We start from the raw sequence: 23,814 nt of genomic DNA, 5'->3' as shown, positions 1-23,814 counted from the left end.
TGATAGGGTTGATTGACATCTCCCTGCTGGCCGCGAGTCTGCAGGGGGCGGTGCAATGCTGAATACGGAGAACGTATTGCTCTCTGCATTCAGCGAGGTCTTGCGGACCTGATCCGCACTGTCGGATCAGGTCTGCAAGACCTTTGATACATAGAGGCCCATTTATCCAGCTCCGACTGACCTTTAATAAATAGGCTTCATAGGCCTCAAAGACTTGATAGAACATTTAAAAATGAACATGTTAGTACCTATCTTTACCACCCCACACTGAGAGTGTGATTTTGTCTGCATCTTCCTGTTTAGGTTGATTTTCTATAATCAGTGCTACTGTATTGACATTTTCAGTATAGATGCTTCAAAAGGAAAAAAACTGTTGTTTTAAATGACAATATAAGGGTAAACCAGCTATCACAGTACACTGTCCCTTTGAGCTTTTAATGTAACTATAATCCAGAGTGCAACAGCATTACATTTACTGCGCCATAGAAACCTGTGACTGCGAATAGAGTGGATGGAACTTACCATTCAAAGTCCCAGTGAGAACATAGACAAGGCTCAGTAATAGTTCTAAGATAATCCTTCCCCAATAAACAGTGGGATCCAGGTCTTCGTTTCCTGTACGTTTTCCTCTCTCCCATCACGCAGAAGTCTCTCTAGAAAACAAAATCCAATATTAAAATAAAATACATCTGAAAGCATTAAGCAGGCAAGATCTATTAGCTGTAACTTGTCCAGTAGTAATATTGACTTCTTGTATTAGATATAAAATGCAGTTTCACCAACCTCTTCCTGATATGTTTAATTAACATTTTCCTTTATTAAATTACTTTTGACTTTACTGACATTCCTTAATAAAGATAAAGTGGATGTAATCAATATCAAACTGATAAATGAATAGCTCTTGTGGATAACACAAATGCCCAGTTTAATTAAATTATAAATATGGCACTGGTAGATTCTGTTTTTTGTTTCCTTATACAGCTAAAAAAAGAATACTAATAAATATTATGTGCAATGTATTACATGCTCTCATTTTAATATCTCTTCATAGTCACTCCCCCAAGGAGCAGATTATAACCAATTGCAGTGTCCCGCTTTAAATGTTTTTCCCTCTAAGGAATCTCTAAGGAGATATTTGAGAATGTTGTCCCTATGACTGAAAAATGAAGCTGTACGGGACATATGTAAAAGCAGGTGAATGCAAAAGTTTATTGCCTCCGCCATGAGTCGTATAAACCTTATCAAAGCTGCACTGAAGCTCCATCTTGCTCTATGTATTGATTTCGGGGCAGGTTCACTCCCAGGAACCTGTCCGCCTGGCATCACAATGAGCTGGCACGACCCCCTGCCAGTATAAGTGTGAGCAGGGGCTGCTCATCATTCCAGTCAGAACGGATCAGGATAATTTAACTCCTCCACGCTTCAGGTCTAACAAACACAGCTACTTAAACTAGCATTTCAGGCCCACTCGTGTAATCTTAAAATGCTGAGGCCCGAAGCTACAGCTTAATATTTGGGGCTCTAAGAGATAGTCCAGATGAAAAAGAGGAATAATAATAATGAAACATCTCTTTTTGTATATGTTGTTATTCAGCATATACATGAAAAACATGTAACTAGCACAATGTACCTAAAACTCTTGTCTGAATGTTCCCCTAATTCAGTGAATCTGTATCTGTGAAAAACACAGAGTCTGTATGCATCAGTGAACAACTAAAGTGCTGTCTGAAGCTGCTAAATGGAGGCCTGGAGCTGTGCACAGCACCAGGGCTGCAGTATAAGAAAAAACAGAGAAGCTTACTCCAGCCAGAAGTTAAATGTATACAGGGAATCATGAGTGTGCAAGATGAAAGTGGTGCTCGAGCACAATAAAATTTGCACTCGTTGGGTTAGTGCGACTGAGGACCTCTTGCAAAGACTAAGGGGTAGACTTATTATGCTGCGGATGCAGCTGTTTCTGCGCGAGCCTTCAGGCTCACCGGAAACAAGAGTTAAGAAGCAACGGTCGTAAGACCTCTGCTTCTTAACTCATCCGCCACCTGAGGTGGCAGACAGCAATCATCCCAATCAGATAGGATCGGGATGATTGACACCCCATGCTAGCAGCCGATTGGCCGCGAATGTGCAGAGGGTGGCATTGCACAAGCATTTCACTAGAAAGGCTTGTGCAATCATAAATGCTGACAGAGTATGCTGTTGGCATTTAGTGATGTCGGGCGGACATGTTCGCCACAGTGAATCATGTACATCCGACATTTCATAAATCTACCCCTAAGGGTTGAAAAAGTTTTCACCAAACACAACATAAATATATCAAAATGAACAGTTACACTCATATATACACTATCTGATAAAAATGATTCCCATAAATATTAATATTTTTTTTTTATAAGGATTAAAGGGTATATTGTATATGACAAGATATTTTAATGGAAAGGGCTATATTGTATACATATATGTCTAAATATGTGTATGGGTGTATATATATATATATATATATATATATATATATATATATATATATATAGATGTATATATACATTTGTGTATTTATATATATATATATATATATATATATACACACACACATATACACATGTATATACATATACACACACATGTGGTTAGCGCGTGAGTGATAAGTGTTAGGTTTTTTCATAACGTGCTGAAGTCTATGGGGCAAATGCGTTAGCGTGGTTGTAATATCCCAAGTCCTGCACAGACACCGATAAACATACATAGATACTCACATGCACATACACACAAATAGACAGACAGATATCGACCCCTATAAACACACATAGATAGTTACATACGCATGCTCACCTACAAACACCTACAAACATAGGAACACAGACCCTCTCAAGCAGATATCATACCAGTAAAAAAGTTTATCTGCTGGTGTATTATAAGGAACAAAGGCGTTGTATAGCAGAGAATTATTCTCAGCCAGTCATCTAGAGTAGAATGGCTTTAGGAAGTATTTAAACCTGTTTCATTGTTCTTTTTTCCTACATTTATTTTTTATTTGTGGTATGTAAATGTTTGTAGGTTTATTTTTCATATAAATAAATCGTGAGTATGGTTATTTATTTATTTTGTGCGTTAAGAAATGTATTTTTTGCATCTGGCGTCTTCATCTTCGGAGTGCAAACTATTATTATTAACTTGATTTTACTAATTTCACTTCCCACTGGAAACCCTTCTGGCAGTGAAACAGTAAAAAAAAACATGTTTGGGGAGAGTACACAAAATACATGAGTTGTAGTGTCGAATGGCTTACTCAACATCTCATTATGTATGAAAAACTATATTACAATTTTATGTATGTAGAAAAGTTTTTATGGGAAAAAATTACTTTCTACAATTGTGTAATTATTGTTGCAGATGCGAATATTTTTTCTGTGTGTGCTGTCTACGTGGATTTTTTTGCCCTATTGTTTGCAGAGGAGTTCCCTAGGCGGAAAGGGAACTAAATGATTAGACACAGGTATGTACAAATAAGGCATTTCTGTATAGTTTGTATGCATAGCAATTCTGGACAATATGGCTGCCTTAGGTGTGAAAAATTGAATGTACCATTCCCTGCAACAATTAATACATCTTGGAAAGTATTACGTACTTACACATATTTAATTTATTTTATATGTGGTTTTGCTATTCTGATTTTAAATTGTGCCGTTAATCTCTTTGGTCACCCGTTTCATTTTGATGTTGCTGTAATGAGACAGGTTATTTTACAAACAAAAGCTAAAGGTGCAAAATGCTTTGTCAGGACCTGGTAGGAACAATTCCTGCATTTAATAACAATAAAAAAACTCTCCACTCTAACCAATTCCTCTGTTATTCTGTTCATTCTGTTCACTGTAAATGGAAAGGTAAGTCAACTTTTGAACTCAGAGTGCATAGAACAACTTCCTGAGACGTTTATCATCCTTAATCTCTCGAACCTCCCCTCTCATCTATCTTCTCCTTTTCCTGCCCTGACCAATATATCTGCCACTATAATTCCACCCTCACATCGGTCCTTGACAATCTGGCCGCTCCTACCACAGCTCGGAAATCACACACTCACCCTCAGCCCTGGCATACTCCTCTGACATGGTACCTACACAGATGTTCCCGTACTGCTTAGCGGCACTGGAGAAAATCTCAGAGTTCAGCTGACTTTCTTCACTAAAAGTTAATCTTGAACTCCTACTACTCTGCCCTTAATCTTCATTAGCAACATTACTTCTCTACTCTTATCTCTACTATTTCTTCAAACCCAAAACGTCTGTTCTCCACTTTCAATACTTTTCTCCACCCACCCCCACCTCCTATTGATTCTATCAGAAACTTAATCAGCTCCCAACATACTACCAGTCTCCCACCCCCTCAAAAGCTTGCAATCAACCAAAACCCACATACCCATATATTTAGCTCTTTTGCCCCTGTTACTGTGGAAGAAGTTTCTGTACTTTTACTGTGCTCTCACCTCAATACCTGTCCCCTCAACCCCATCCCCTCACAGCTGCTCCCCTCCCTCTCTTCTACACTTACCCTTATACTCACACACATTTTCAACCTCTCCCTCAGCACCGGTATATTTCTCTTATCTCTAAAACATGCACTGGTCACACCCATTACTCGTCACACCCATATATGCATGCCTATCTCAGTTCCTTACTTAAAACTCCCTCCTTGACCCACTGCAATCTGGATTTCGCCCCCATCACAGAGACAGCAATCGTTAGGGTTACCAATAACCTACTTACAGCAAAATCCAAAGGCCACTTCTCTCTGCTTATCCTCCTTGATCTGTCATTTGCATCCTTTGATACTGTCGTCCACCCTCTTTTGCTCCAAACCCTCCAATCCTTTGGCATTTGTGACACAGCCCTCTCGTGGTTCTCTTCCTACCTGTCTAACCATACCTTTAGTGTAGCCTTCTCTGCGGCTTCCTCTGCCCTGTCACCACTTTCTGTTGGGGTACCGCAAGGCTCTGTCCTCAGTCCCCTTCTCTTCTCAATCTACACATCCTCATTAGGTTCCCTAATAAAGTCCCACGGGTTTCAATATCATTTGTATGCCAACGACACCCATATCTACATCTCTGCACTAGACCTATCTCCTTCCTTGCTAACCCGTGTCACTAACTGTCTTTCTCACATCTCTTCCTGGATGTCCTCTCACTACCTTAAGCTAAATCTCTCCAAAACTGATCTCCTTATTTTCACTCCTTCTTCTAAAATCTCCACCCCATCTCTCTATAACTGTTGACAACTCCATCATTACCCCTACCCCGCATGCCCAATGTCTTGGGGTCACATTTGATTTAGATCTTTCTTTCACTCTTCACATTCAATTCTTGGCTAAATCCTACCGCTTCCACCTTAAAAACATCTCTAAAATTAGACATTTCCTTACACAAGACACAACTAAGATTTTAATCCACTATCTCATCATTTGCCGCCTTGACTACTGCAATTCCATTCTCTCTGGTCTCCCTAGCTGCTGCCTAGCTCTTTTACAATCCATAATGAATGCCTCTGCCAGGCTCATCTTCCTTACACGTCGCTCTTCATCTGCTGCACCTCTCTGCCAATCCCTTCACTGGCTTCCTCTTGCCTCCAGGATTAAACACAAAATTCTGACTCTGACATACACGGCCCTCAACTGCACTGCTTCCCCCTATATCTCAGACCTTGTCTCCAGATACTCTCCCTCCTGTCCCCTTCGCTCTGCTCATGACCTCCTACTCTCCTCCTCTCTTGTTCTCTCCTCACATTTCTGTTTACAGGACTTCTCCAGACTGGCTCCCATCTTGTTGAACTCTCTGCGTCGCTCCACAAGACTCTCCCCTAGTTTTGAAAGCTTCAAGCGCTCCCTAAAGACTCTACTGTTCAGGGATGTATACAACCTACACTAACCTTTACTAATACCAGTTCCTCTCCTCCATTACTATCCACCATGAACCTCTTAGCATGTAAGCCTAAGAGTCCAACTGTTTGTAGATCACCTTCATAAGAGCTGACTGCAACAGTGCCTTGTATACTGCCTTTGTTTATGGCGCTGCGGCATCTGTTGGTGCTCTACAAATAACCGATAATAATAATATTGCATAAGTTCATAAAATTATGTTTACAACTGTCTGATCGGTAACAGCATAGAAAGTTTTATTTTTATATACATCCTCTGTTACGCCCTTGATAAACACCCTTTTTATGTGGTCAACTTTATAATTCTATAATGTTTATGGTGTAGATTCACCCTGGCGGAGAACACTGCTGACATGCTGCTATTCCTATTTAAAGGGATATGAAGCTCAATTTTTTTTCTTTCATGATTCAGATTGAGCATGTGACTTAAAAAAACTTTCTAATTGACCTCTATATAAAAAATGTTTCCGTTCTCTTGGTAACTTTTGTTGAAAACCAGGGACATATGCTTAGGAGCGTGCACATGTCTAGAGCACTATATAGCAGCAGTTTTGCAAGAATGTTAACCATTTGCAAGAGCACTAGAGGGCAGCACTATTTTCTGCCATGTAGTGGTCCAGATGCCTATATAGGTATCTCTTCAACACTGAATATCATGGGAAGGAAGCAAATTTGATAATAGAAGTAAATTGGAAACTTTTTTTAAATAGTCTGTTCTGTCTGAATCACAAAAGAACATTTTTGAGTTTCATATCCTTTTAATTTTTCAGTCTGGTCCAACCTGTTAGAAGAGAATCTCACACATGTATATAGAGTGCAATGACACATTTCTAAATTCAGAACCAGCCCAGTCCTACAAACATCTGGATTTTCTGTGGGTTTCAAATGACGTCATATTGTGTAAACGCATCAGATACATTGGGGCCTATCTATAAAGCTCTGAAAGGAGCTTGACAGCCCATGTTTCTGTCGAGTCTTCAGACTCTCCAGAAACAGCAGTTATGAAGCAGCAGTCACAAAGACCGCTGCTCCATAACCCTGTCCGCCTGCTCTGAGCAGGCGGACAGGAATCGCAACAATTCAACCCGATCGAGTACGATCGGGTTGATTGACACCCCCTGCTGGCGGCCCATTGGCCGCGAGTCTGCAGGGGGCGGCGTTGCACCAGCAGCTCTTGTGAGCTGCTCGTGCAATGTTAAATGCGGAGAGCGTATTGCTCTCCGCATTCAGCGATGTCTTGCGGACCTGATCCGCACTGTCGGATCAGGTCCGCAATACATTTCTTAAATATGCCTCTTTGTATTTAGGCTCCTCACCCCTGGGATTCCAATCCATCAGAATAAATATAAAAGACTGAAAGCCACAGTTGTTTCCAATCACTCAGGAAGTTCACATTGCTAAATTCCGGGAAGTTAAGTCTTTACTGTTACAGCAACACACTCTAATATGAACAGACATTACAGCTGTAAACCCTCATTCAGTGGACAACGTTATGCCTAAAAGTCCTTATAAGTCAGTGAAATAGCTATTCTGTGCTTTTTCTTAGCAATTCCCTCTAATGCTCTGAGTAGCTGTACATTTCCTGATGCAATTCTATTTGACATTGACTTGATTTGTACCCCATTGTTACATGTCTATATAGTAAACGCAGTTCTGCAATCAAATAAATGCTAAAGTGTGTCTGCTAGTGAATTTTTCATCCAAAGAATCTCCTAATAGGATAATGGCCAGTGTATTATTGTCATTATATGGCTCTGTCTGGATTTCCCTTGTTTTTTTCCACTGGGTACGTTTGTACTCTGTGACTAGTTGCAAGGTCAGACAAGGGACTTAGAAAACATCTCGGAGGATGATACTTCATATGAAGGATTTAATTTTGTGTAACGCAGAAAAGTGTAATGTTTTCCAAAGAAGTCATAGAGTACAGTCCTTTTATACCATTCCCCTGTAAGCCTTTATTATTATATAAAGTATATGAGTGATGCTGTTTCATGGAGTACAAAAGACATGAACACAATACATTATGCTTGTGCAAAAACACACATCTGACTTATGGATGTAGATGCCCTCTAAAGTAAAATGCACCTTGCGTTATCAGTAACACTTCTAATGTAATCTGGCCCATTCAACAACAATGTAAAAGTAATACATGGTGGTTAAATTGATGCAATTTGATGATGTTTAAAGGGACAGTCTAGTCAAAAATAAACTTTCATGACTGAAATAGGGCATGTACTTTTAAACTACTTTCCAATTTACTTTTATCATCAAATTTACTTTGTTCGCTTGGTATTCTTTGTTTAAAGCTAAACCTAGGTAGTGCTATATGCTAATTTCTAAGCCCTTGAAGGCCGCCTCTTATCTGAATGCATTTGACAGTTTTTCACAGCTAGACATCGTTAGTTCATGTGTGCCATATAGATAACATTGTACAGCCACTAGAAAAGAAAGCACTTAAATCCAATATCCAAAATGATGACACAGTCTTACTTAAATAAAAGTTATATGATGATCCCAATAGTAGTTGGTAATATTTTACAAACAGAATCTTAGATTATGCTATATTAAACATTGGTGTTAAATGTATTACACCATTTTGGGCTTTTTTTCTTTCTTTGCGCTTTTAGATTGTTGTCTGAGTATAGATAACATTGTGCTCACTCCTGTGGAGTTTCATATGAGAGGGCACTGATTGGCTAAAATGCAAGTCTGTCAAAAGAACTGAAAAAGGTAGCAGTCTGCAGAGGCTTAAAAACAAGGTAATCACAGAGGTAAAAAGTGTATCAATATAACAGTTCTGGTTATGCAAAACTGGGGAATGGGTAATAAAGGGATTATCTATCTTTATAAACAATAAATATTCTGGTGTTGACTGTCCCTTTAATGTGTTGGAATATAAAGTTTTACACTTAGATAAGAAATTAATTTCATATAATTTTGCTCAACTTTATAATAAACATTTTGGTAACATTTGAACACATAACTGCAATAGTAAGTGATATTTCAGTGTTGTACAAGTTTTATAAAGTGAGATGTCTGCAATGGGGCATATGTATCAAGCTCCGATTGGAGCTTGATGCCCCGTGTTTCAGCGAAGACCGCTGCTCCATAACCTGACCGCCTGCTCTGAGCAGGCGGATACATATCGCCGGAAATCAACCCGATAGAGTACGATTGGGTTGATTGACACCCCCCTGCTGGCGGCCGATTGGCCGCGAGTCTGCAGGGGGCGGCGTTGCACCAGCAGCTCTTGTGAGCTGCTGGTGCAATGCTGAATACGGCGAGAGTATTGCTCGCCGTATTCAACGAGGTCTGGCGGACCTGATCCAAAGTGTGGGATCAGGTCCGCCAGACCTTGATAACTAGAGGCCTATATATTTAACTTGTGTTTGTTAACTTGTGTGCTTAGCATGTGCAAATACATAAACAATAAAAATAAATAAATGTGCAAACAGCTACGTTGTATTGCAAGAAAAAAACAAATGGGGTTTCAAGTGGTCAAGGCTATTGAATTAAATAATAAAAAAATATATATGAAAACCTGGACAGAAAACATTCCTGGTTTTAGATGTGAAAAGTAAAAAATTAAGCCAGAAACAGTTTTCATTTGGCGATAGTTGCTAAAATAGCGGTTGCAAATGATTATGACTTTCAGCTGTTCATAAAGTGTCAGTTTTTTCCGCTAGCTGCATTGCTGGGTCACTTTAGTAAATGTTACGTTTTGTAAAGTTCACTCTCTAACCATTACCAACTTTTGGCTACCCGAATGCTTTACCTGTACAGGATGTAACAAAAAATATTGCCGTATAAATATAAATATAAAATAGATGAAGTCCTGAAATGGTGTATATTACAGTAATAAATAATTCATAATTATATAAATGAGATATGAAAACCATAAAGAAAAAATTATTAATAAAAAAATTGGAATATGATGTAAATTTAAAAAAATATTACATATTTTCAAATAGATTTGTATGTTTCATTCACATTTAATCTTCAATACATCAGGTTAGCGTTTCCAAGCAACATACTCTGAAACACGAAGGCCTAGATTACGAGTCTTGTGTTAGGCTTAAAAAGCAGCGTTGGCCGGTCCCAACACTGCTTTTTAACGCCCGCTGGTATTACGAGTCTTGAAGATACAGGTGTACCGCTGACTTTTTTGGCCAGGCTTAGAAATACCGCAAATCCACTTATGTCAATTGCGTATCCTATTTTTTCAATGGGACTTGCATAGCGCCGGTATTATGAGTCTTCTGAAAAGTAAGCGGTAGACTCTCTCCTGTCAAGCCTGGTACCGCATTTTAAAGTCAGTAGTTAAGAGATTTACACTACAACGCCATAGCATAAAACTCTTAACTAAAGTGCTAAAAAGTACACTAACACCCATAAACTACCTATTAACCCCTAAACCGAGGCCCTCCCACATCGCAAACACTAAAATAAAATTTTTAACCCCTAATCTGCCGAACCGGACATCGCCGCCACTATAATAAATATATTAACCCCTAAACCGCCTTACTCCCGCCTTGCAAACATTAGTGAAATATTAATAACCCCTAATCGCCGCCATTATATTAAAGTTATTAACCCCTAAATCTTAGTCTAACCCTAACGCCCCCTAACTTAAATATAATTTAAATAAATCTAAATAAAATAACTATCATTAACTAAATTATTCCTATTTAAAACTAAATACCTATAAAATAAACCCTAAGATAGCTACAATATAACTAATAGTTACATTGTAGCTATCTTAGGGTTTATTTTTATTTTACAGGCAAATTTGTATTTATTTTAACTAGGTACAATAGTTATTAAATAGTTATTAACTATTTAATAACTACCTAGCTAAAATAAATTCAAAAGTACCTGTAAAATAAAACCTAACCTAAGTTACAATTACACATAACACTACACTATAATTAAATTAATTCCCTAAATGAAATAAAATTATCTAAAGTACAAAAACCCCCCACTAAATTACAGAAAAAAATAAACAAATTTCAAGATTTAAAACTAATTACACCTAATCTAATCCCCCTAACAAAATAAAAAAGAACCCCCCCAAAATAAAAAAAATAGCACTACCCTAAACTAACCCCTTGAAGATCACCTTACCGGGAGACGCCTTCATCCAACCGGGCAGAAGTGGTCCTCCAGACGGGCAGAAGTCTTCACCCAAGCCGGGCAGAAGTTTTCATCCAGACGGCATCTTCTATCTTCATCCATCCGGCGCGGAGTGGTTCCATCTTCAAGCCATCTGACGCGGAGCATCCTCTTCTTCCAACGACTAACACAAAATGAAGGTTCCTTTAAATGACGTCATTCAAGATGGCGTCCCTTCAATTCCTATTGGCTGATAGAATTCTATCAGCCAATCGGAATTAAGGTAGAAAAAAATTCTATTGGCTGATGCAATCAGGATTTTTTCTACCTTAATTCTGATTGGCTGATAGAATTCTATCAGCCAATCGGAATTAAGGTAGAAAAAATCCTATTGGCTGATGCAATCAGGATTTTTTCTACCTTAATTCCGATTGGCTGATAGAATTCTATCAGCCAATTGGAATTGAAGGGACACCATCTTGGATTACACCATTTAAAGGAAAATTCATTCTGTGTTAGTTGTCGGAAGAAAAGGATGCTCTGTGTCGGATGTCTTGAAGATGGACCCGCTCTGCGCCGGATGGATGAAGATAGAAGATGCTGTCTGAATGAAGACTTCTGCCCGTCTAGAGGACCACTTCTGCCCGGCTTGGATGAAGACTTCTGCCCGCCTGGAGGATCACTTCTGCCCGGTTGGATGAAGACGTCTCCCAGTAAGGTGATCTTCAAGGGGTTAGCGTTAGTTTTTTTTAAGGGGGATTGGGTGGGTTTTAGAGTAGGGTTGGTTGTGTGGGTGGTGGGTTTTAATGTTGGAGGGGGATTTGTAATTTTTTTTACAGGTAAAAGAGCTGATTACTTTGGGGCAATGCCCCGCAAAAGGCCCTTTTAAGGGCTATTTGTAATTTAGTGTAGGGTAAGGTTTTTTTTATTTTGGGGGGGTCTTTTTTATTTTGTTAGGTGTAATTAGTTTAAAAATCTTGTAATTTGGTTATTTTTTTCTGTAATTTAGTGTTTGTTTTTTTTGTACTTTAGATCATTTTATTTAATTTAGGGAATTAATTTAATTATAGTGTAGTGTTAGGTGTAATTGTAACTTAGGTTAGATTTTATTTTACAGGTACTTTTTTATTTGTTTTAACTAGATAGTTATTAAATAGTTAATAACTAGTTAATAACTATTCTACCTAGTTAAAATAAATACAAACTTGCCTGTAAAATAATAATAAACCCTAAGTTAGCTACAATGTAACTATTAGTTATATTGTAGCTAGCTTAGGATTTATTTTATAGGTAAGTATTTAGTTTTAAATAGGAATAATTTAGTTAATGATAGTTAGTCTTATTTATATTTAAATTATATTTAAGTTAGGGGGTGTTAGGGTTAGGTTTAGGGGTTAATACATTTAATATAGTGGTGGCGACGTTGGGGGTGGCAGATTAGGGGTTAATAAGTGTAGGTAGGTGTCGGCGACATTGGGGCGGCAGATTAGGGGTTCATAAGTATAATGTAGGTGGCGGCGGTGTCCAGAGCGGCAGATTAGGGGTTAATAATATAATGCAGGTGTCTGCAATGTCTGGGGCAGCAGATTAGGGGTTAATAAGTGTAAAATTAGGGGGGTTTAGACTCGGGATTCATGTTAGGGTGTTAGGTGTAGACATAAATGTATTTTCCCCATAGGAATCAATGGGGTTGCGTTAGGAGCTTTACGCTGCTTTTTTGCAGGTGTTTTTTTTTTCAGCCGGCTCTCCCCCATTGATTCCTATGGGGAAATCGTGCACGAGCACGTTTAGCCAGCTCACCGCTAACGTAAGCAGCGCTGGTATTGAGGTGAGATGTGGAACAAAATTTTGCTTTATGCTCACTTTTTTGTGGTTAACGCCAGGTTTGTAAAAACCTCTAATATCAGCGCTGTCTGTAAGTGAGCGGTGAGCATAAACTGCTCGTTAGCACCTCACCCCTGTTAACGCAAAACTCGTAATCTAAGCGTAATTTTCTTCTGAAAACTACAAAGTTGATTTATCTTAAATAAAAATGCAAGTTGCTTTACACTTTACACTTGATACAATGTTCGTGCACTTGTAAAATTATATGACTAGTATGTAAACCTGCAGGAACAAATGCAGTTATATTTATAGCTCAATTTTAATGTTTGCAATAGAAACTTGCCCTAAATTTTCTCATGGATTGCAGTAGCCTTGAAACCCCCCCAACAAAGAGAAAAAAAAATATGTGTTAACTATTCGGCACTTCTCTTGTAATAAATTAGAAAATATCTGAAAGGGACATAAAGAAATACAATTGCAAGGTGATTATAAACCTTGCTACTATAGGGATGTACAACATCTTAAAGAGAAATTAAAGTCATGTTTTCATATATGCATCAGAACATAGTTACTGGATTGCAAAAAAACCTGCAAAAAATAATGTTTTACACACTTTTAAAATTGTGGTTTTGTTAGGAAAACTTTAAATAATTTATTCTTTGCTATGGCCAATTAAAGACATATATAAATTAGATCCTGCACATATCAACCAATCAACACACAACATGTAGGAATCGAAGGATTCTGCATTAATTGGAATCCACCCCCCAGCCTCTCTGGGGCAGTGGACAACCTACAATATTCAGATTTAAATAACAGGAGAGGCAGGCAAATAAAATAAAGTATATTACAAAATTGTTTCACAGTGCATAATTAAGCATTTTATGGTGAACCAAATTTTGCATTTACAGTCCCTTTAATGTCCCTTTAATGAATCTGTTGTTGAATAGAAGAGTGTTTAGCAGCTATTTGCCCTACCTTTATATATAGATAACCGTATTTATTTCACAGTGGATTTTTTTATTATTAAGTATTAATCTTAAATTCACTAGAACCCTCTGTTTATTTCTATTTCTGATCCTATTTTTAACCTAAGGGAAAGCTTGAAATGCTAAAAAATTGTAATCAGCTCCAATAAACTATCAAACAAGAAAACAATTAAATACACTGAATTAAAGTGGCATTTGGTCAACTAGCACCTCCATAGAATACCTGTAATAGTCTTATGGGGGTGTGGGAAACCATCTAGTGTCAAATAGCAGATTTTTATCTGAGGCCATAAGGACGCATAACTAGGTCAATGAAAATGCTGCTGTACTTATACAGTAACCAGGCAACTATCAGGGAATGGAGTACATTGCAGTAATGAATATTAAGTTTATAATTTAGGTGGATGATATAGATTGCAGCAGAAATAACAAAATGTATGCTTACCTGATAAATTTATTTATTTCTTGACACGGTGAGTCCACAGGATCATCAATTACTATTGGGAATATCACTCCTGGCCAGCAGGAGGAGGCAAAGAGCACCACAGCAAAGCTGTTAAGTATCACTTCCCTTCCCACAAACCCCAGTCATTCGACCAAAGGAAAAGGAGAGGAAGGAAGTAACGCAAGATGCAGAGGTGCCTGAGGTTGTTATAAACAAAACTGTCTGAAAAAACAGGGAGGGCCGTGGACTAACCGTGTCAAGAAAGAAAGAAAGTTATCAGGTAAGCATAAATTTTGTTTTCTTTCTTATAACATGATGAGTCCACGGGATCATCAATTACTGTTGGGAATCAATACCCAAGCTAGAGGACACTGATGATAAGGGAGGGACAAGACAGGTAACCTAAACAGAAGGCACCACTGCTTGAAGAACCTTTCTCCCAAAAGAAGCCTCAGCCGAGGCAAAAGTATCAAATTTATAGAACTTTGTAAAAGTGTGCAAAGAAAACTAAGTCGCAGCCTTACAGATCTGTTCTACAGAGGCCTCATTCTTGAAGGCCCACGAAGGAGAAACCACCCTGGTGGAATGAGCTGTAATTTTCTCAGGAGGCTGCTATACAGCAGTCTCATATGCCAAGCGAATAATACTTCTCAACCAGAGAGAAAGAGAAGTAGCAGTAGCTTTCTGACCCTTACGTTTCCCAGAAAAGCAAACAAACAAAGCAGAAGACTAAAAAAAGTATTTTGTAGCCTGCAAAAAGAACTTAAGAGCATGTACAATGTCTAAGTTGTGTAATAAGCGTTCTTTGAGAGAAGAAGGATTAGAACAGAGAGAAGGAACAACGATTTCCTGGTTAATATTCCTGTCCGAAACAACCTTAGGAAGAAAACCAAACTTGGTATGGAGAACTGCCTTATATGCATGAAAAATTAGATAAGGAGGATCACACTGCAAGGCAGAGAGTTCAGAAACTCTCAGAGCAAAAGATATAGTAGTAAGAAACAAAACCTTACAAGATAATAATTTAATATCTATGGAGTGCATGGGCTCAAACAGAGCCTGTTGTAAAACTTTAAGATCAAGGTTAAGACTCCAAGGTGGAGCAATTGATTTAAACAAAGGGCTTATTCTGATCAGAGACTGACAAAAGGATTGTACATCTGGCATGTCTGCCAGATGCTTGTGTAGCAGAATGGAAAGAGCAGAGATCTGACCTTTGAGGGTACTAACAGATAACCCCCTCTCAAGGCCTTCCTGGAGAAAAGATAAAATCCTTGGGATCCTCACCTTACTCCAAGAATATCCCTTAGACTAACACCAATAAAGATATTTACGCCAAATCTTATGGTAAATTCTTCAAGTAACAGGCTTACGAGCCTGAACCATGGTCTCAATAACCGACTCGACTGCCCTTAAAGCAGAAGGTCCATCCTGAGAGGTAGTCTTTATGGGGTAGGGATGACTACTAGACCCGCATACCAGATCCTGCAAGGCCACGCGGGAGCTATTAGAATCACAGATGCTCTCTCCTGCTTGATCCGAGCGATGACTTTCAGAAGGAGAGCAAACGGAGGAAACAGATATGCCAACATGAAGTTCCAAGGAACTGCCAGAGCATCTATCAGAAAGGCTTGAGGATCCCTTGACCTCGAACCGTACTTGGGGAGCTTGGTGTTCTGATGAGATGCGATCAGATCCAAATCTGGTAACCCCCATTTGGTTGTTAACTTGGAGAACACTTCCAGATGAAGTTCCCACTCCCCGGGATGGAAGGTCTGTATGCTCAGGAAGTCCTCTTCCCAATTGTCCACTCCTGGAATGTGGATGGCAGATAGACAACAATTGTGAGCCTCCACCCACTGGATAATCTGAGCCACCTCCTTCATGGCAAAGGACCTCCGAGTCCCCCCTTGATGGTTATGTTGTCCGTCTGGAATCTGATAAACAAGGCCATAACCAGCTGAGGCCAAGCCATCAAGGCATTGAAGATCGTTCTCAACTCCAGAATGTTTATGGGGAGAGCAGATGCCTCCTGAGTCCCTGCGCCTTCAACGAGTCCCAGACTGCACTCCAACCTAACAGACTGGCATCCGTGGTCACAATTACCCAAGAGTGTCTCTGAAAACATGTCCCCTGGGACAGATGTTCTTGTGACAGACACCACGGTATGGAGTCCTTTTTTGATTGATCCAGAACTATTCTCTGAGATAGATCTGTTTTATCCCTTTTCCACTGAGCGAGCATGCATAGCTGCAGAGGTCTCAGATGGAACCGAGCAAACGGAACTATGTCCATGGAAGCCACCATCAACCCGATTACCTCCATGCATTGGGCTACTCATGGTCGATACACCGACAGTAGAGACAGGCAAGCAGACAGAATTTTGTCTCTTCTGACCTCCATCAGAAATATCTTCATTATTAGAGAATCTATAATGATTCCCAGGAAGATCACCCTTGTAGCTGGAACAAGATCACTTTTCTCCAGATTGACTTTCCAACCGTGGGAACGGAGAAACGCCAACAAGGTTCGAGTGTGAGGTTGTCGTCCAGATAAGGCGCCACTGCAATTCCCCGGGCCCGAATTACCACCAAAAGAGCTCCCAGGACCTTTGAAAAGACTCTGAGTGCTGTGGCAAGGCCGAAAGGAAGAGCCACAAATTGATAGTGTTTGTCTAAATAGGCAAACCTCAGATATTTGTGATGGTCTCTGTGAATGGGAATGTGAAGGTAAGCATCCTTTAGGTCTATGGTTGACATGAATTGACCCTCTTGAATCAGGGGTAGAATGGAGCGGATAATCTCCATCTTGAAGGACGGAACTCTGAGGAATTTGTTTAATAACTTGAGATCTAGAATGGGCCTAAAAGTACCTTCTTTTTTGGGAACCACAAACAGGTTTGAGTAAAACCCTAGACCCTGTTCCTGTTCTGGGACAGGCTCTATCACTCCTGAGAAGGAAAGGTCCTGGACGCATTTCAAGAACGCCTCTCTTTTTGTCTGGTCTACAGATAATCTTGAGAGGTGGAACCTGCCCCTTGGAGGGAAAGTTTGAACTCCAACTTGTACCCCTGGGAAACTATGTTCACTGCCTACGGGTCTGGAACATCTCTTTTCCAAGCATGTGTGAACAAAGAGAGTCTGCCCCCCACCTGATCTGGTCCCAGATCGGGGGCAACCCCTTCATGCTGACTTGTATTCAGTGGCGGGTTTCTTGGATTGCTTCCCCTTGTTCCAAGACTGACTAAGCTTCCAAGAAGGCTTGGGTTGTTCTTGCTTGGAAGAGACCTGGGAAGATTTGCCTCTGAAATTATGAAAGGAGTGAAAATTAGCCTGGCATCCTTTAATCTTGTTCTTCTTGTTTTGAGGCAGAAAAAGAACCTTTTCCACCCATGATATAGGAAATAATTTCCGTTAAGGCTGGACCGATCAAGGTCTTACCCTTGTAAGGAATTGTCAAAAGCTTAGATCTGGAAGAAACATCAGCAGACCAAGACTTAAGCTATAACGCTCTACATGCTAAGATTGCAAAAACAGAAATCTTGGCCCCCAACTTAATGACCTGCAAGGAAGCACCTGTGATAAAGGAGTTAGCTAATTTAAGAGCCTTTATCCTATCCTGAATTTCATCCAAGGGAGTTAGAGTCAGACAGAGCATCAAATCAATAGGACGCTGCACTGGTTACTGTGGCAATGCACACTGCTGGTTGCCATTGTAACCCTTGATGAATATACATTTTCTTTAAAAAGGCCTCCAGTTTTTTTTATCCATGGGGTCTTTTAACAACCAACTATCCTCAATAGTACTAGTAGTTCTATTTTCCAAAGTGGAAATTGCCCCTTCCACCTTTGGGACCATCTGCCACGACTCCTTTATGGAATCAGCCACTGGGAACATTTTCTTAAAGACAGGGGAGGGAGAGAAGGGAATCCCTGGTCTCTCCCATTCCCGGGTGATAATTTCTGTGGCACGATCTGGAACTGGAAACACCTCTGCAGGAGAGGGGACATCAAAATATCTATTTAATTTACTAGATTTCTTAGGGTTGACCATGACAGGTGCATCAGAGTCATCCAAAGTAGCTAAAACCTCCTTAAGTAACACACAGAGGTGTTCAAGCTTAAATATGAAGGAAACCACTTCAGCATCAGAAGAAGGGATTACAGTATTCGAATCTGAGATTTCACCCTCAGAGGCTACCGAAGTATCTTCATCTTCCGACTTATGGGACAGAGCAACTTGGTTAGCCTGAACAGGATCAGAAATCTTACTATCTTGTTCTCTAGACTTCCTCTTACGCTTCCCGTGCAGCGAGGGAATGGCAGCTAGCGCCTCAGATACCACTGAGGATATCTGGGCAGCAATCTCTGCCTTCAAAAATACTCCATCAAGAGCCTGCGAGGAATCGCAGGGCACTGCTTGAGACGGTAAAGGAACATGGGGTAGTTGAGGAGGAGACTATGGCATTGCCTGAACAGAATCCTCCTGAGAGATTGGTGGCTCAGTAACAGAACACCTATCCTTATACATTAAGGTTCTTGAAATGCAAGAACCACAAAAAGGCAGAGGAGGTTCAACATGGGCACTACAACAGATCTTGCACTCTGTTTCAGGAGTAAACTGAACTTCCATCTTTACACAGAAAAAAAACAAAAACCTTTTTTACTCTTACTTTAATTTAAATGATTCAAGTACTGTCTCTATAATTTTTAAACAGCAAGGATCGGTTTTCAACCGCAATGCAAAACAAAACCTTTAAAAAGGATTTTTAAGAATTTATATAAAAAGTGAAACGTCTGGCCCCTCTATACCTCAGCGCTAAGCTGGGGTGCCTATCTGCCCTTCGAACTGGAGAGGACTGAAATCCAGACCACGCACACTATTTCCCTGTGTTTAACCTGTCAGAAATGAGACCGGAGAAAAGAGCGCAAAGCTAGAGCGTTCTGCAGTCGGAGAACTCCGCCCCTGTGACATCACTTAAAGGGACATTATACACTCATTTTTTCTTTACATAAATGTTTTGTAGATGATCTATTTATATAGCCCATAAAGTTTTTTTTTTTTAAATAAATGTATAGTTTTGCTTATTTTTAAATAACATTGCTCTGACTTTCAGACTCATAACCAAGCCCCAAAGTTTTATGTGAATACCGTCAGCTACCTTCTCCAGCTTGCTGCTGTTTGTGTAAAGGGTCTTTTCATATGCAAAAGAAGGGGGAGGGGGGGGGGGAGTGTCTTATTTGCCACTTGCAGTGGGCTTTCCAGCTACCTTTTCAACAGAGCCAAACTGACAGCTAATAAGTAAGTTTTTAAACAGTTTTATACTGGATTTTTATATCAGTATCTGTGCATCGTATTCTTTATAGTAGTGTCTATTACATGCAGTTATATGAAAATGAGTGTATACTGTCCCTTTAATGGCCGCAAAAAAACGGCCCGTAATGAAAAAAATCACAGGTCCCTCTGTATTAAATGTGTCATCAAAACATTCAATAATTGGACTGCCTATGAAACCTGAGCCACCAGAATAAAAAACTGAATACTTTCGTTTTTATTTCCACACTCTCACCCACCGTAACACAGCAGAGCCCTGCCCCTGTCTTATGTATCCTGAACTCAGGATTACTTACCCCATAAATGGTGCAGAGGAACTTTTATGTGCCAAGGAAGCTGAATATAATTCAAAATTGGCACTTACCTGCACCCCTGTCTGACAGGAAGGACATCTCACCGGTATAAGATGAAGCCACTCCTCACAGAGACCTATGGATGGAGAAGAACAGAGTAAGCCTACTGTGGTATTCTATGAGAGGGCAGCAATTGTCAGGAAAACACAGTGAGCCCCCCCCCACAAGTTCCTGACTGCTTAAAAGCTACTTCAGCTCTACTGAAGAGACTAACGTGGAATACAGCTAAACCCAGTAGATAGGGAAGATCAGAGCAAGTAAGTCCTGGCTTCAAAACAAAAAAATCTTGATAGAAGAATCTTGTACAGGACACCTATAACTTCACCTCCTCCTTGCACTGAAGGCAAAGAGAATGACTGGGGTTTGTGGGAAGAGAAGTGATACTTAACAGCTTTGCTGTGGTGGTCTTTGCCTCCTCCTGCTGGCCAGGAGTGATATTACCAACAGTAATTGATGATCCTGTAGACTCACAGTGTCATAAAAAAGAAAAACATTTTTAAGCCTTCTGCAGTGTTACTTTAGTTATGAATTAATGAAAAAATAAGTAATATACAAAAGCTTTATGTGTAATTATAGTCAACATTCCTTACCTAATCCAGTTAAAATATAAACCCTGTAAATTTAACATGTTTTTATAATATCTCAGAAGACTGTCACACACATATAATCATTGCAGTATGTATGGCATATTATATACTATATATAAATCAAGGACCTTTTCAGGACACATTATATTTGTTCATAATATATAAGTTCTGATATATCTATAAACAAACCAGTTGTGCTTAGTGATTATTTAAGGTGTCTGTCTACTGGTAGTCATGTGTCTAAAATAGCAGTGCTGTGATTAAACTGAAGTGTGTATTCTTGTGTGTGTGTGTGTGTGTGTGTGTACAACCATCTATGTGTGTACAGTAACATTCTATAACTTCATAGTATATTAACTGAGGTGTGTATTCTTGTGTGTGTGTGTACAGTAACATTCTGTAGCTTCATAGTATATTAACTGAGGTGTGTATTTGTGTGTGTGTGTGTGCAACCATGTCTATGTCAGTACAGTAAGATTCTGTAACTTCATAGTATATTAACTGAGGCGTGTATTCTTGTGTGTGTATGTGTACAACCATGTGTGTGTGTACTGTAACATTCTATAACTTCATAGTATTAACATTCTATAACTTCATAGCATATTAACTAAGGTGTGTTTTTGTGTGTGTGTATAGTAACATTCTGTAACTTCATAGTATATTAACTGAGGCGTGTATTCTTGTGTATGTGAGTACAGTAACATCCTGTAACTTCATATTAACTGAGGTGTGTATTATTGTGTGTGTGTGTGTGTGTGTAACCATGTCTATGTAAGTACAGTAAGATTCTGTAACTTCATAGTATATAACTGAGGTGTGTATTATTGTGTGTGTGTGTGTGTAACTATGTCTATGTGTGTACAGTAAGATTCTGTAACATCATAGTATATTAAACTGAGGTGTGTATTATCGTGTGTGTGTGTACAACCATGTGTGTGTGTAGAGCAACATTCTGTAACTTGATAGGATATTAAACTGAGGTGTGTATTCTTGTGTGGGTGTGTACAGTAACTTGATAGTATATTAAAGTGAGGTGTGTATTATTGTGTGTGTGTACAACCATGTGTGTGTGTACAGTGACATTCTGTAACTTCATAGTATATTAAACAAAGGTGTGTATTATTGCGTATATGTGTACAACCATGTGTGTGTGTGTGTGTGTAGAGCATTCTGTAACTTGTGTTTTCTTGTGTGTGTGTGTACAACCATGTGTGTGTGTGTACAGCCATGTGTGTGTGCGTACAGCCATGTGTGTGTGTGTACAACCATGTGTGTGTGTGTACAACCATGTGTGTGTGTGTAGAGCAACATTCTGTAACTTGATAGTATATTAAACTGAGGTGTGTTTTCTTGTGTGTGTGTGTGCGTGTGTGTGTACAACCATGTGTATGTGTGTAGAGCAACATTCTGTAACTTGATAGTATATTAAAATGAGGTGTGTTTTATTGTGTGTGTGTGTGTGTACAACCATGTGTGTGTGTACAACCATGTGTGTGGGTGTAGAGAAACATTCTGTAACTTGATAGTATATTAAAGTGAGGTGTGTATTCTTGTGTGTGTGTGTGTACAACTATGTGTGTGTGTACTGTAACATTCTGTAACTTCATAGTATATTAAACTAAGGTGTGTATTATTGTGTGTGTAAACAACCATGTGTGTGTGTACAGTAACTTGATAATATATTAAAGTGAAGTGTGTATTATTGTGTGTGTGTACAACCATGTGTGTGTGTGTGTACAGTGACATTCTGTAACTTCATAGTGTATTAAACAAAGGTGTGTATTATTGCGTATATGTACAACCATGTGTATGTGTGTGTAGAGCATTCTGTAACTTGATAGTATATTACACTGAGGTGTGTTTTCTTGTGTGTGTGTGTGTGTGTGTGTGTACAACCATGTGTGTGTGTGTGTGTGTGTGTGTGTACAACCATGTGTGTGTGTGTGTGTACAACCATGTGTGTGTGTGTAGAGCAACATTCTGTAACTTGATAGTATATTAAACTGAGGTGTGTTTTATTGTGTGTGTGTGTGTGTGTGTGTGTGTGTGTGTGTGTGTGTGTGTGTGTGTGTGTGTACAACCATATGTGTGGGTGTAGAGAAACATTCTGTAACTTGATAGTATATTAAACTGAGGTGTGTATTCTTGTGTGTGTGTGTGTACAACTATGTGTGTGTGTGTACTGTAACATTCTGTAACTTCATAGTATATTAAACTGAGGTGTGTATTCTTGTGTGTGTGTACAACCATGTGTGTGTACAACCATGTGTGTGGTGTAGAGAAACATTCTGTAGCTTGATAGTATATTAAACTGAGGTGTGTATTCTTGTGTGTGTGTGTGCGTGTGTGTACTGTAACATTATGTAACTTCATAGTATATTAAACTGAGGTGTGTTTTATTGTGTGTGTGTGTACAACCATGTGTGTGGGTGTAGAGAAACATTCTGTAACTTGATAGTATATTAAACTGAGGTGTGTATTATTGTGTGTGTGTACAACTATGTGTGTGTGTGTACTGTAACATTCTGTAACTTGATAGTATATTAAACTGAGGTGTGTATTCTTGTGTGTGTGTACAACCATGTGTGTGTGTGTGTGTGTACAACTATGTGTGTGTGTGTGTACAACCATGTGTGTGTGTGTGTGTGTGTACAACCATGTGTGTGTGTACAACAATGTGTGTGTGTAGCGCAACAGTCTGTAACTTCATAAAATGTTTAACTGCAAAAAAAGAATAAAGGGGCCCGATTTTTAAACTTTATATAATTGTCTATATTTTGTGTCCTTCTGGGTGACCATAATATTATCATATTATGCTGTATTTGAAACTGCACATTGTAATAATATATATACAGTGACTTATTTTATCATGCCTCATGCTATTAAGTTCTATTGCATAATGTATTTATTTATATATAGTAACATATTGTAGCCTCATATATCATGCTATACAGGCAGTTGCAAACTGTAAGTGCATATATACAGCAATATGACCTAATCTCATGTAACATGGTAGATAATTTTGCACAATGAATCAAATAATAAATATAACAACACAATGTAATGTCATATCAATCTATCAGGTTTTCATGCACATTGCAATTATATATACAGTAAATTACTGTAACCTTAAGTATCATGTTATATGATTCAGCAACAGGCTACAATTATATATATACAGCAATATAATCTAATTGTATACATTATTAAGGTTCTGTTGCATACTGCAATTAGGTATATACAGTAAAA

The 23,814-nt window shown here is 39.0% G+C and overlaps 1 protein-coding gene across 1 annotated transcript in view; it reads right to left on the bottom strand.

The window, feature by feature from the left end:
* SORCS3 (sortilin related VPS10 domain containing receptor 3) overlaps positions 1 to 23,814 on the bottom strand; it is a 1,163,020-nt gene that overhangs the window by 164,134 nt on the left and 975,072 nt on the right. Inside the window, exon 16 of the mRNA XM_053693001.1 lies at positions 523 to 653. Coding sequence (XP_053548976.1) covers positions 523 to 653 — 131 coding nt within the window. The remainder of the gene's footprint in view (positions 1 to 522; positions 654 to 23,814) is intronic.

Source organism: Bombina bombina, chromosome 9, assembly GCF_027579735.1.
Source record: "Bombina bombina isolate aBomBom1 chromosome 9, aBomBom1.pri, whole genome shotgun sequence".
In the NCBI taxonomy this organism is placed as follows: domain Eukaryota; kingdom Metazoa; phylum Chordata; class Amphibia; order Anura; family Bombinatoridae; genus Bombina; species Bombina bombina.
The sequence above is the reverse complement of the archived record's forward strand: the minus strand, read 5'-3'. Positions and strand labels throughout refer to the sequence as shown.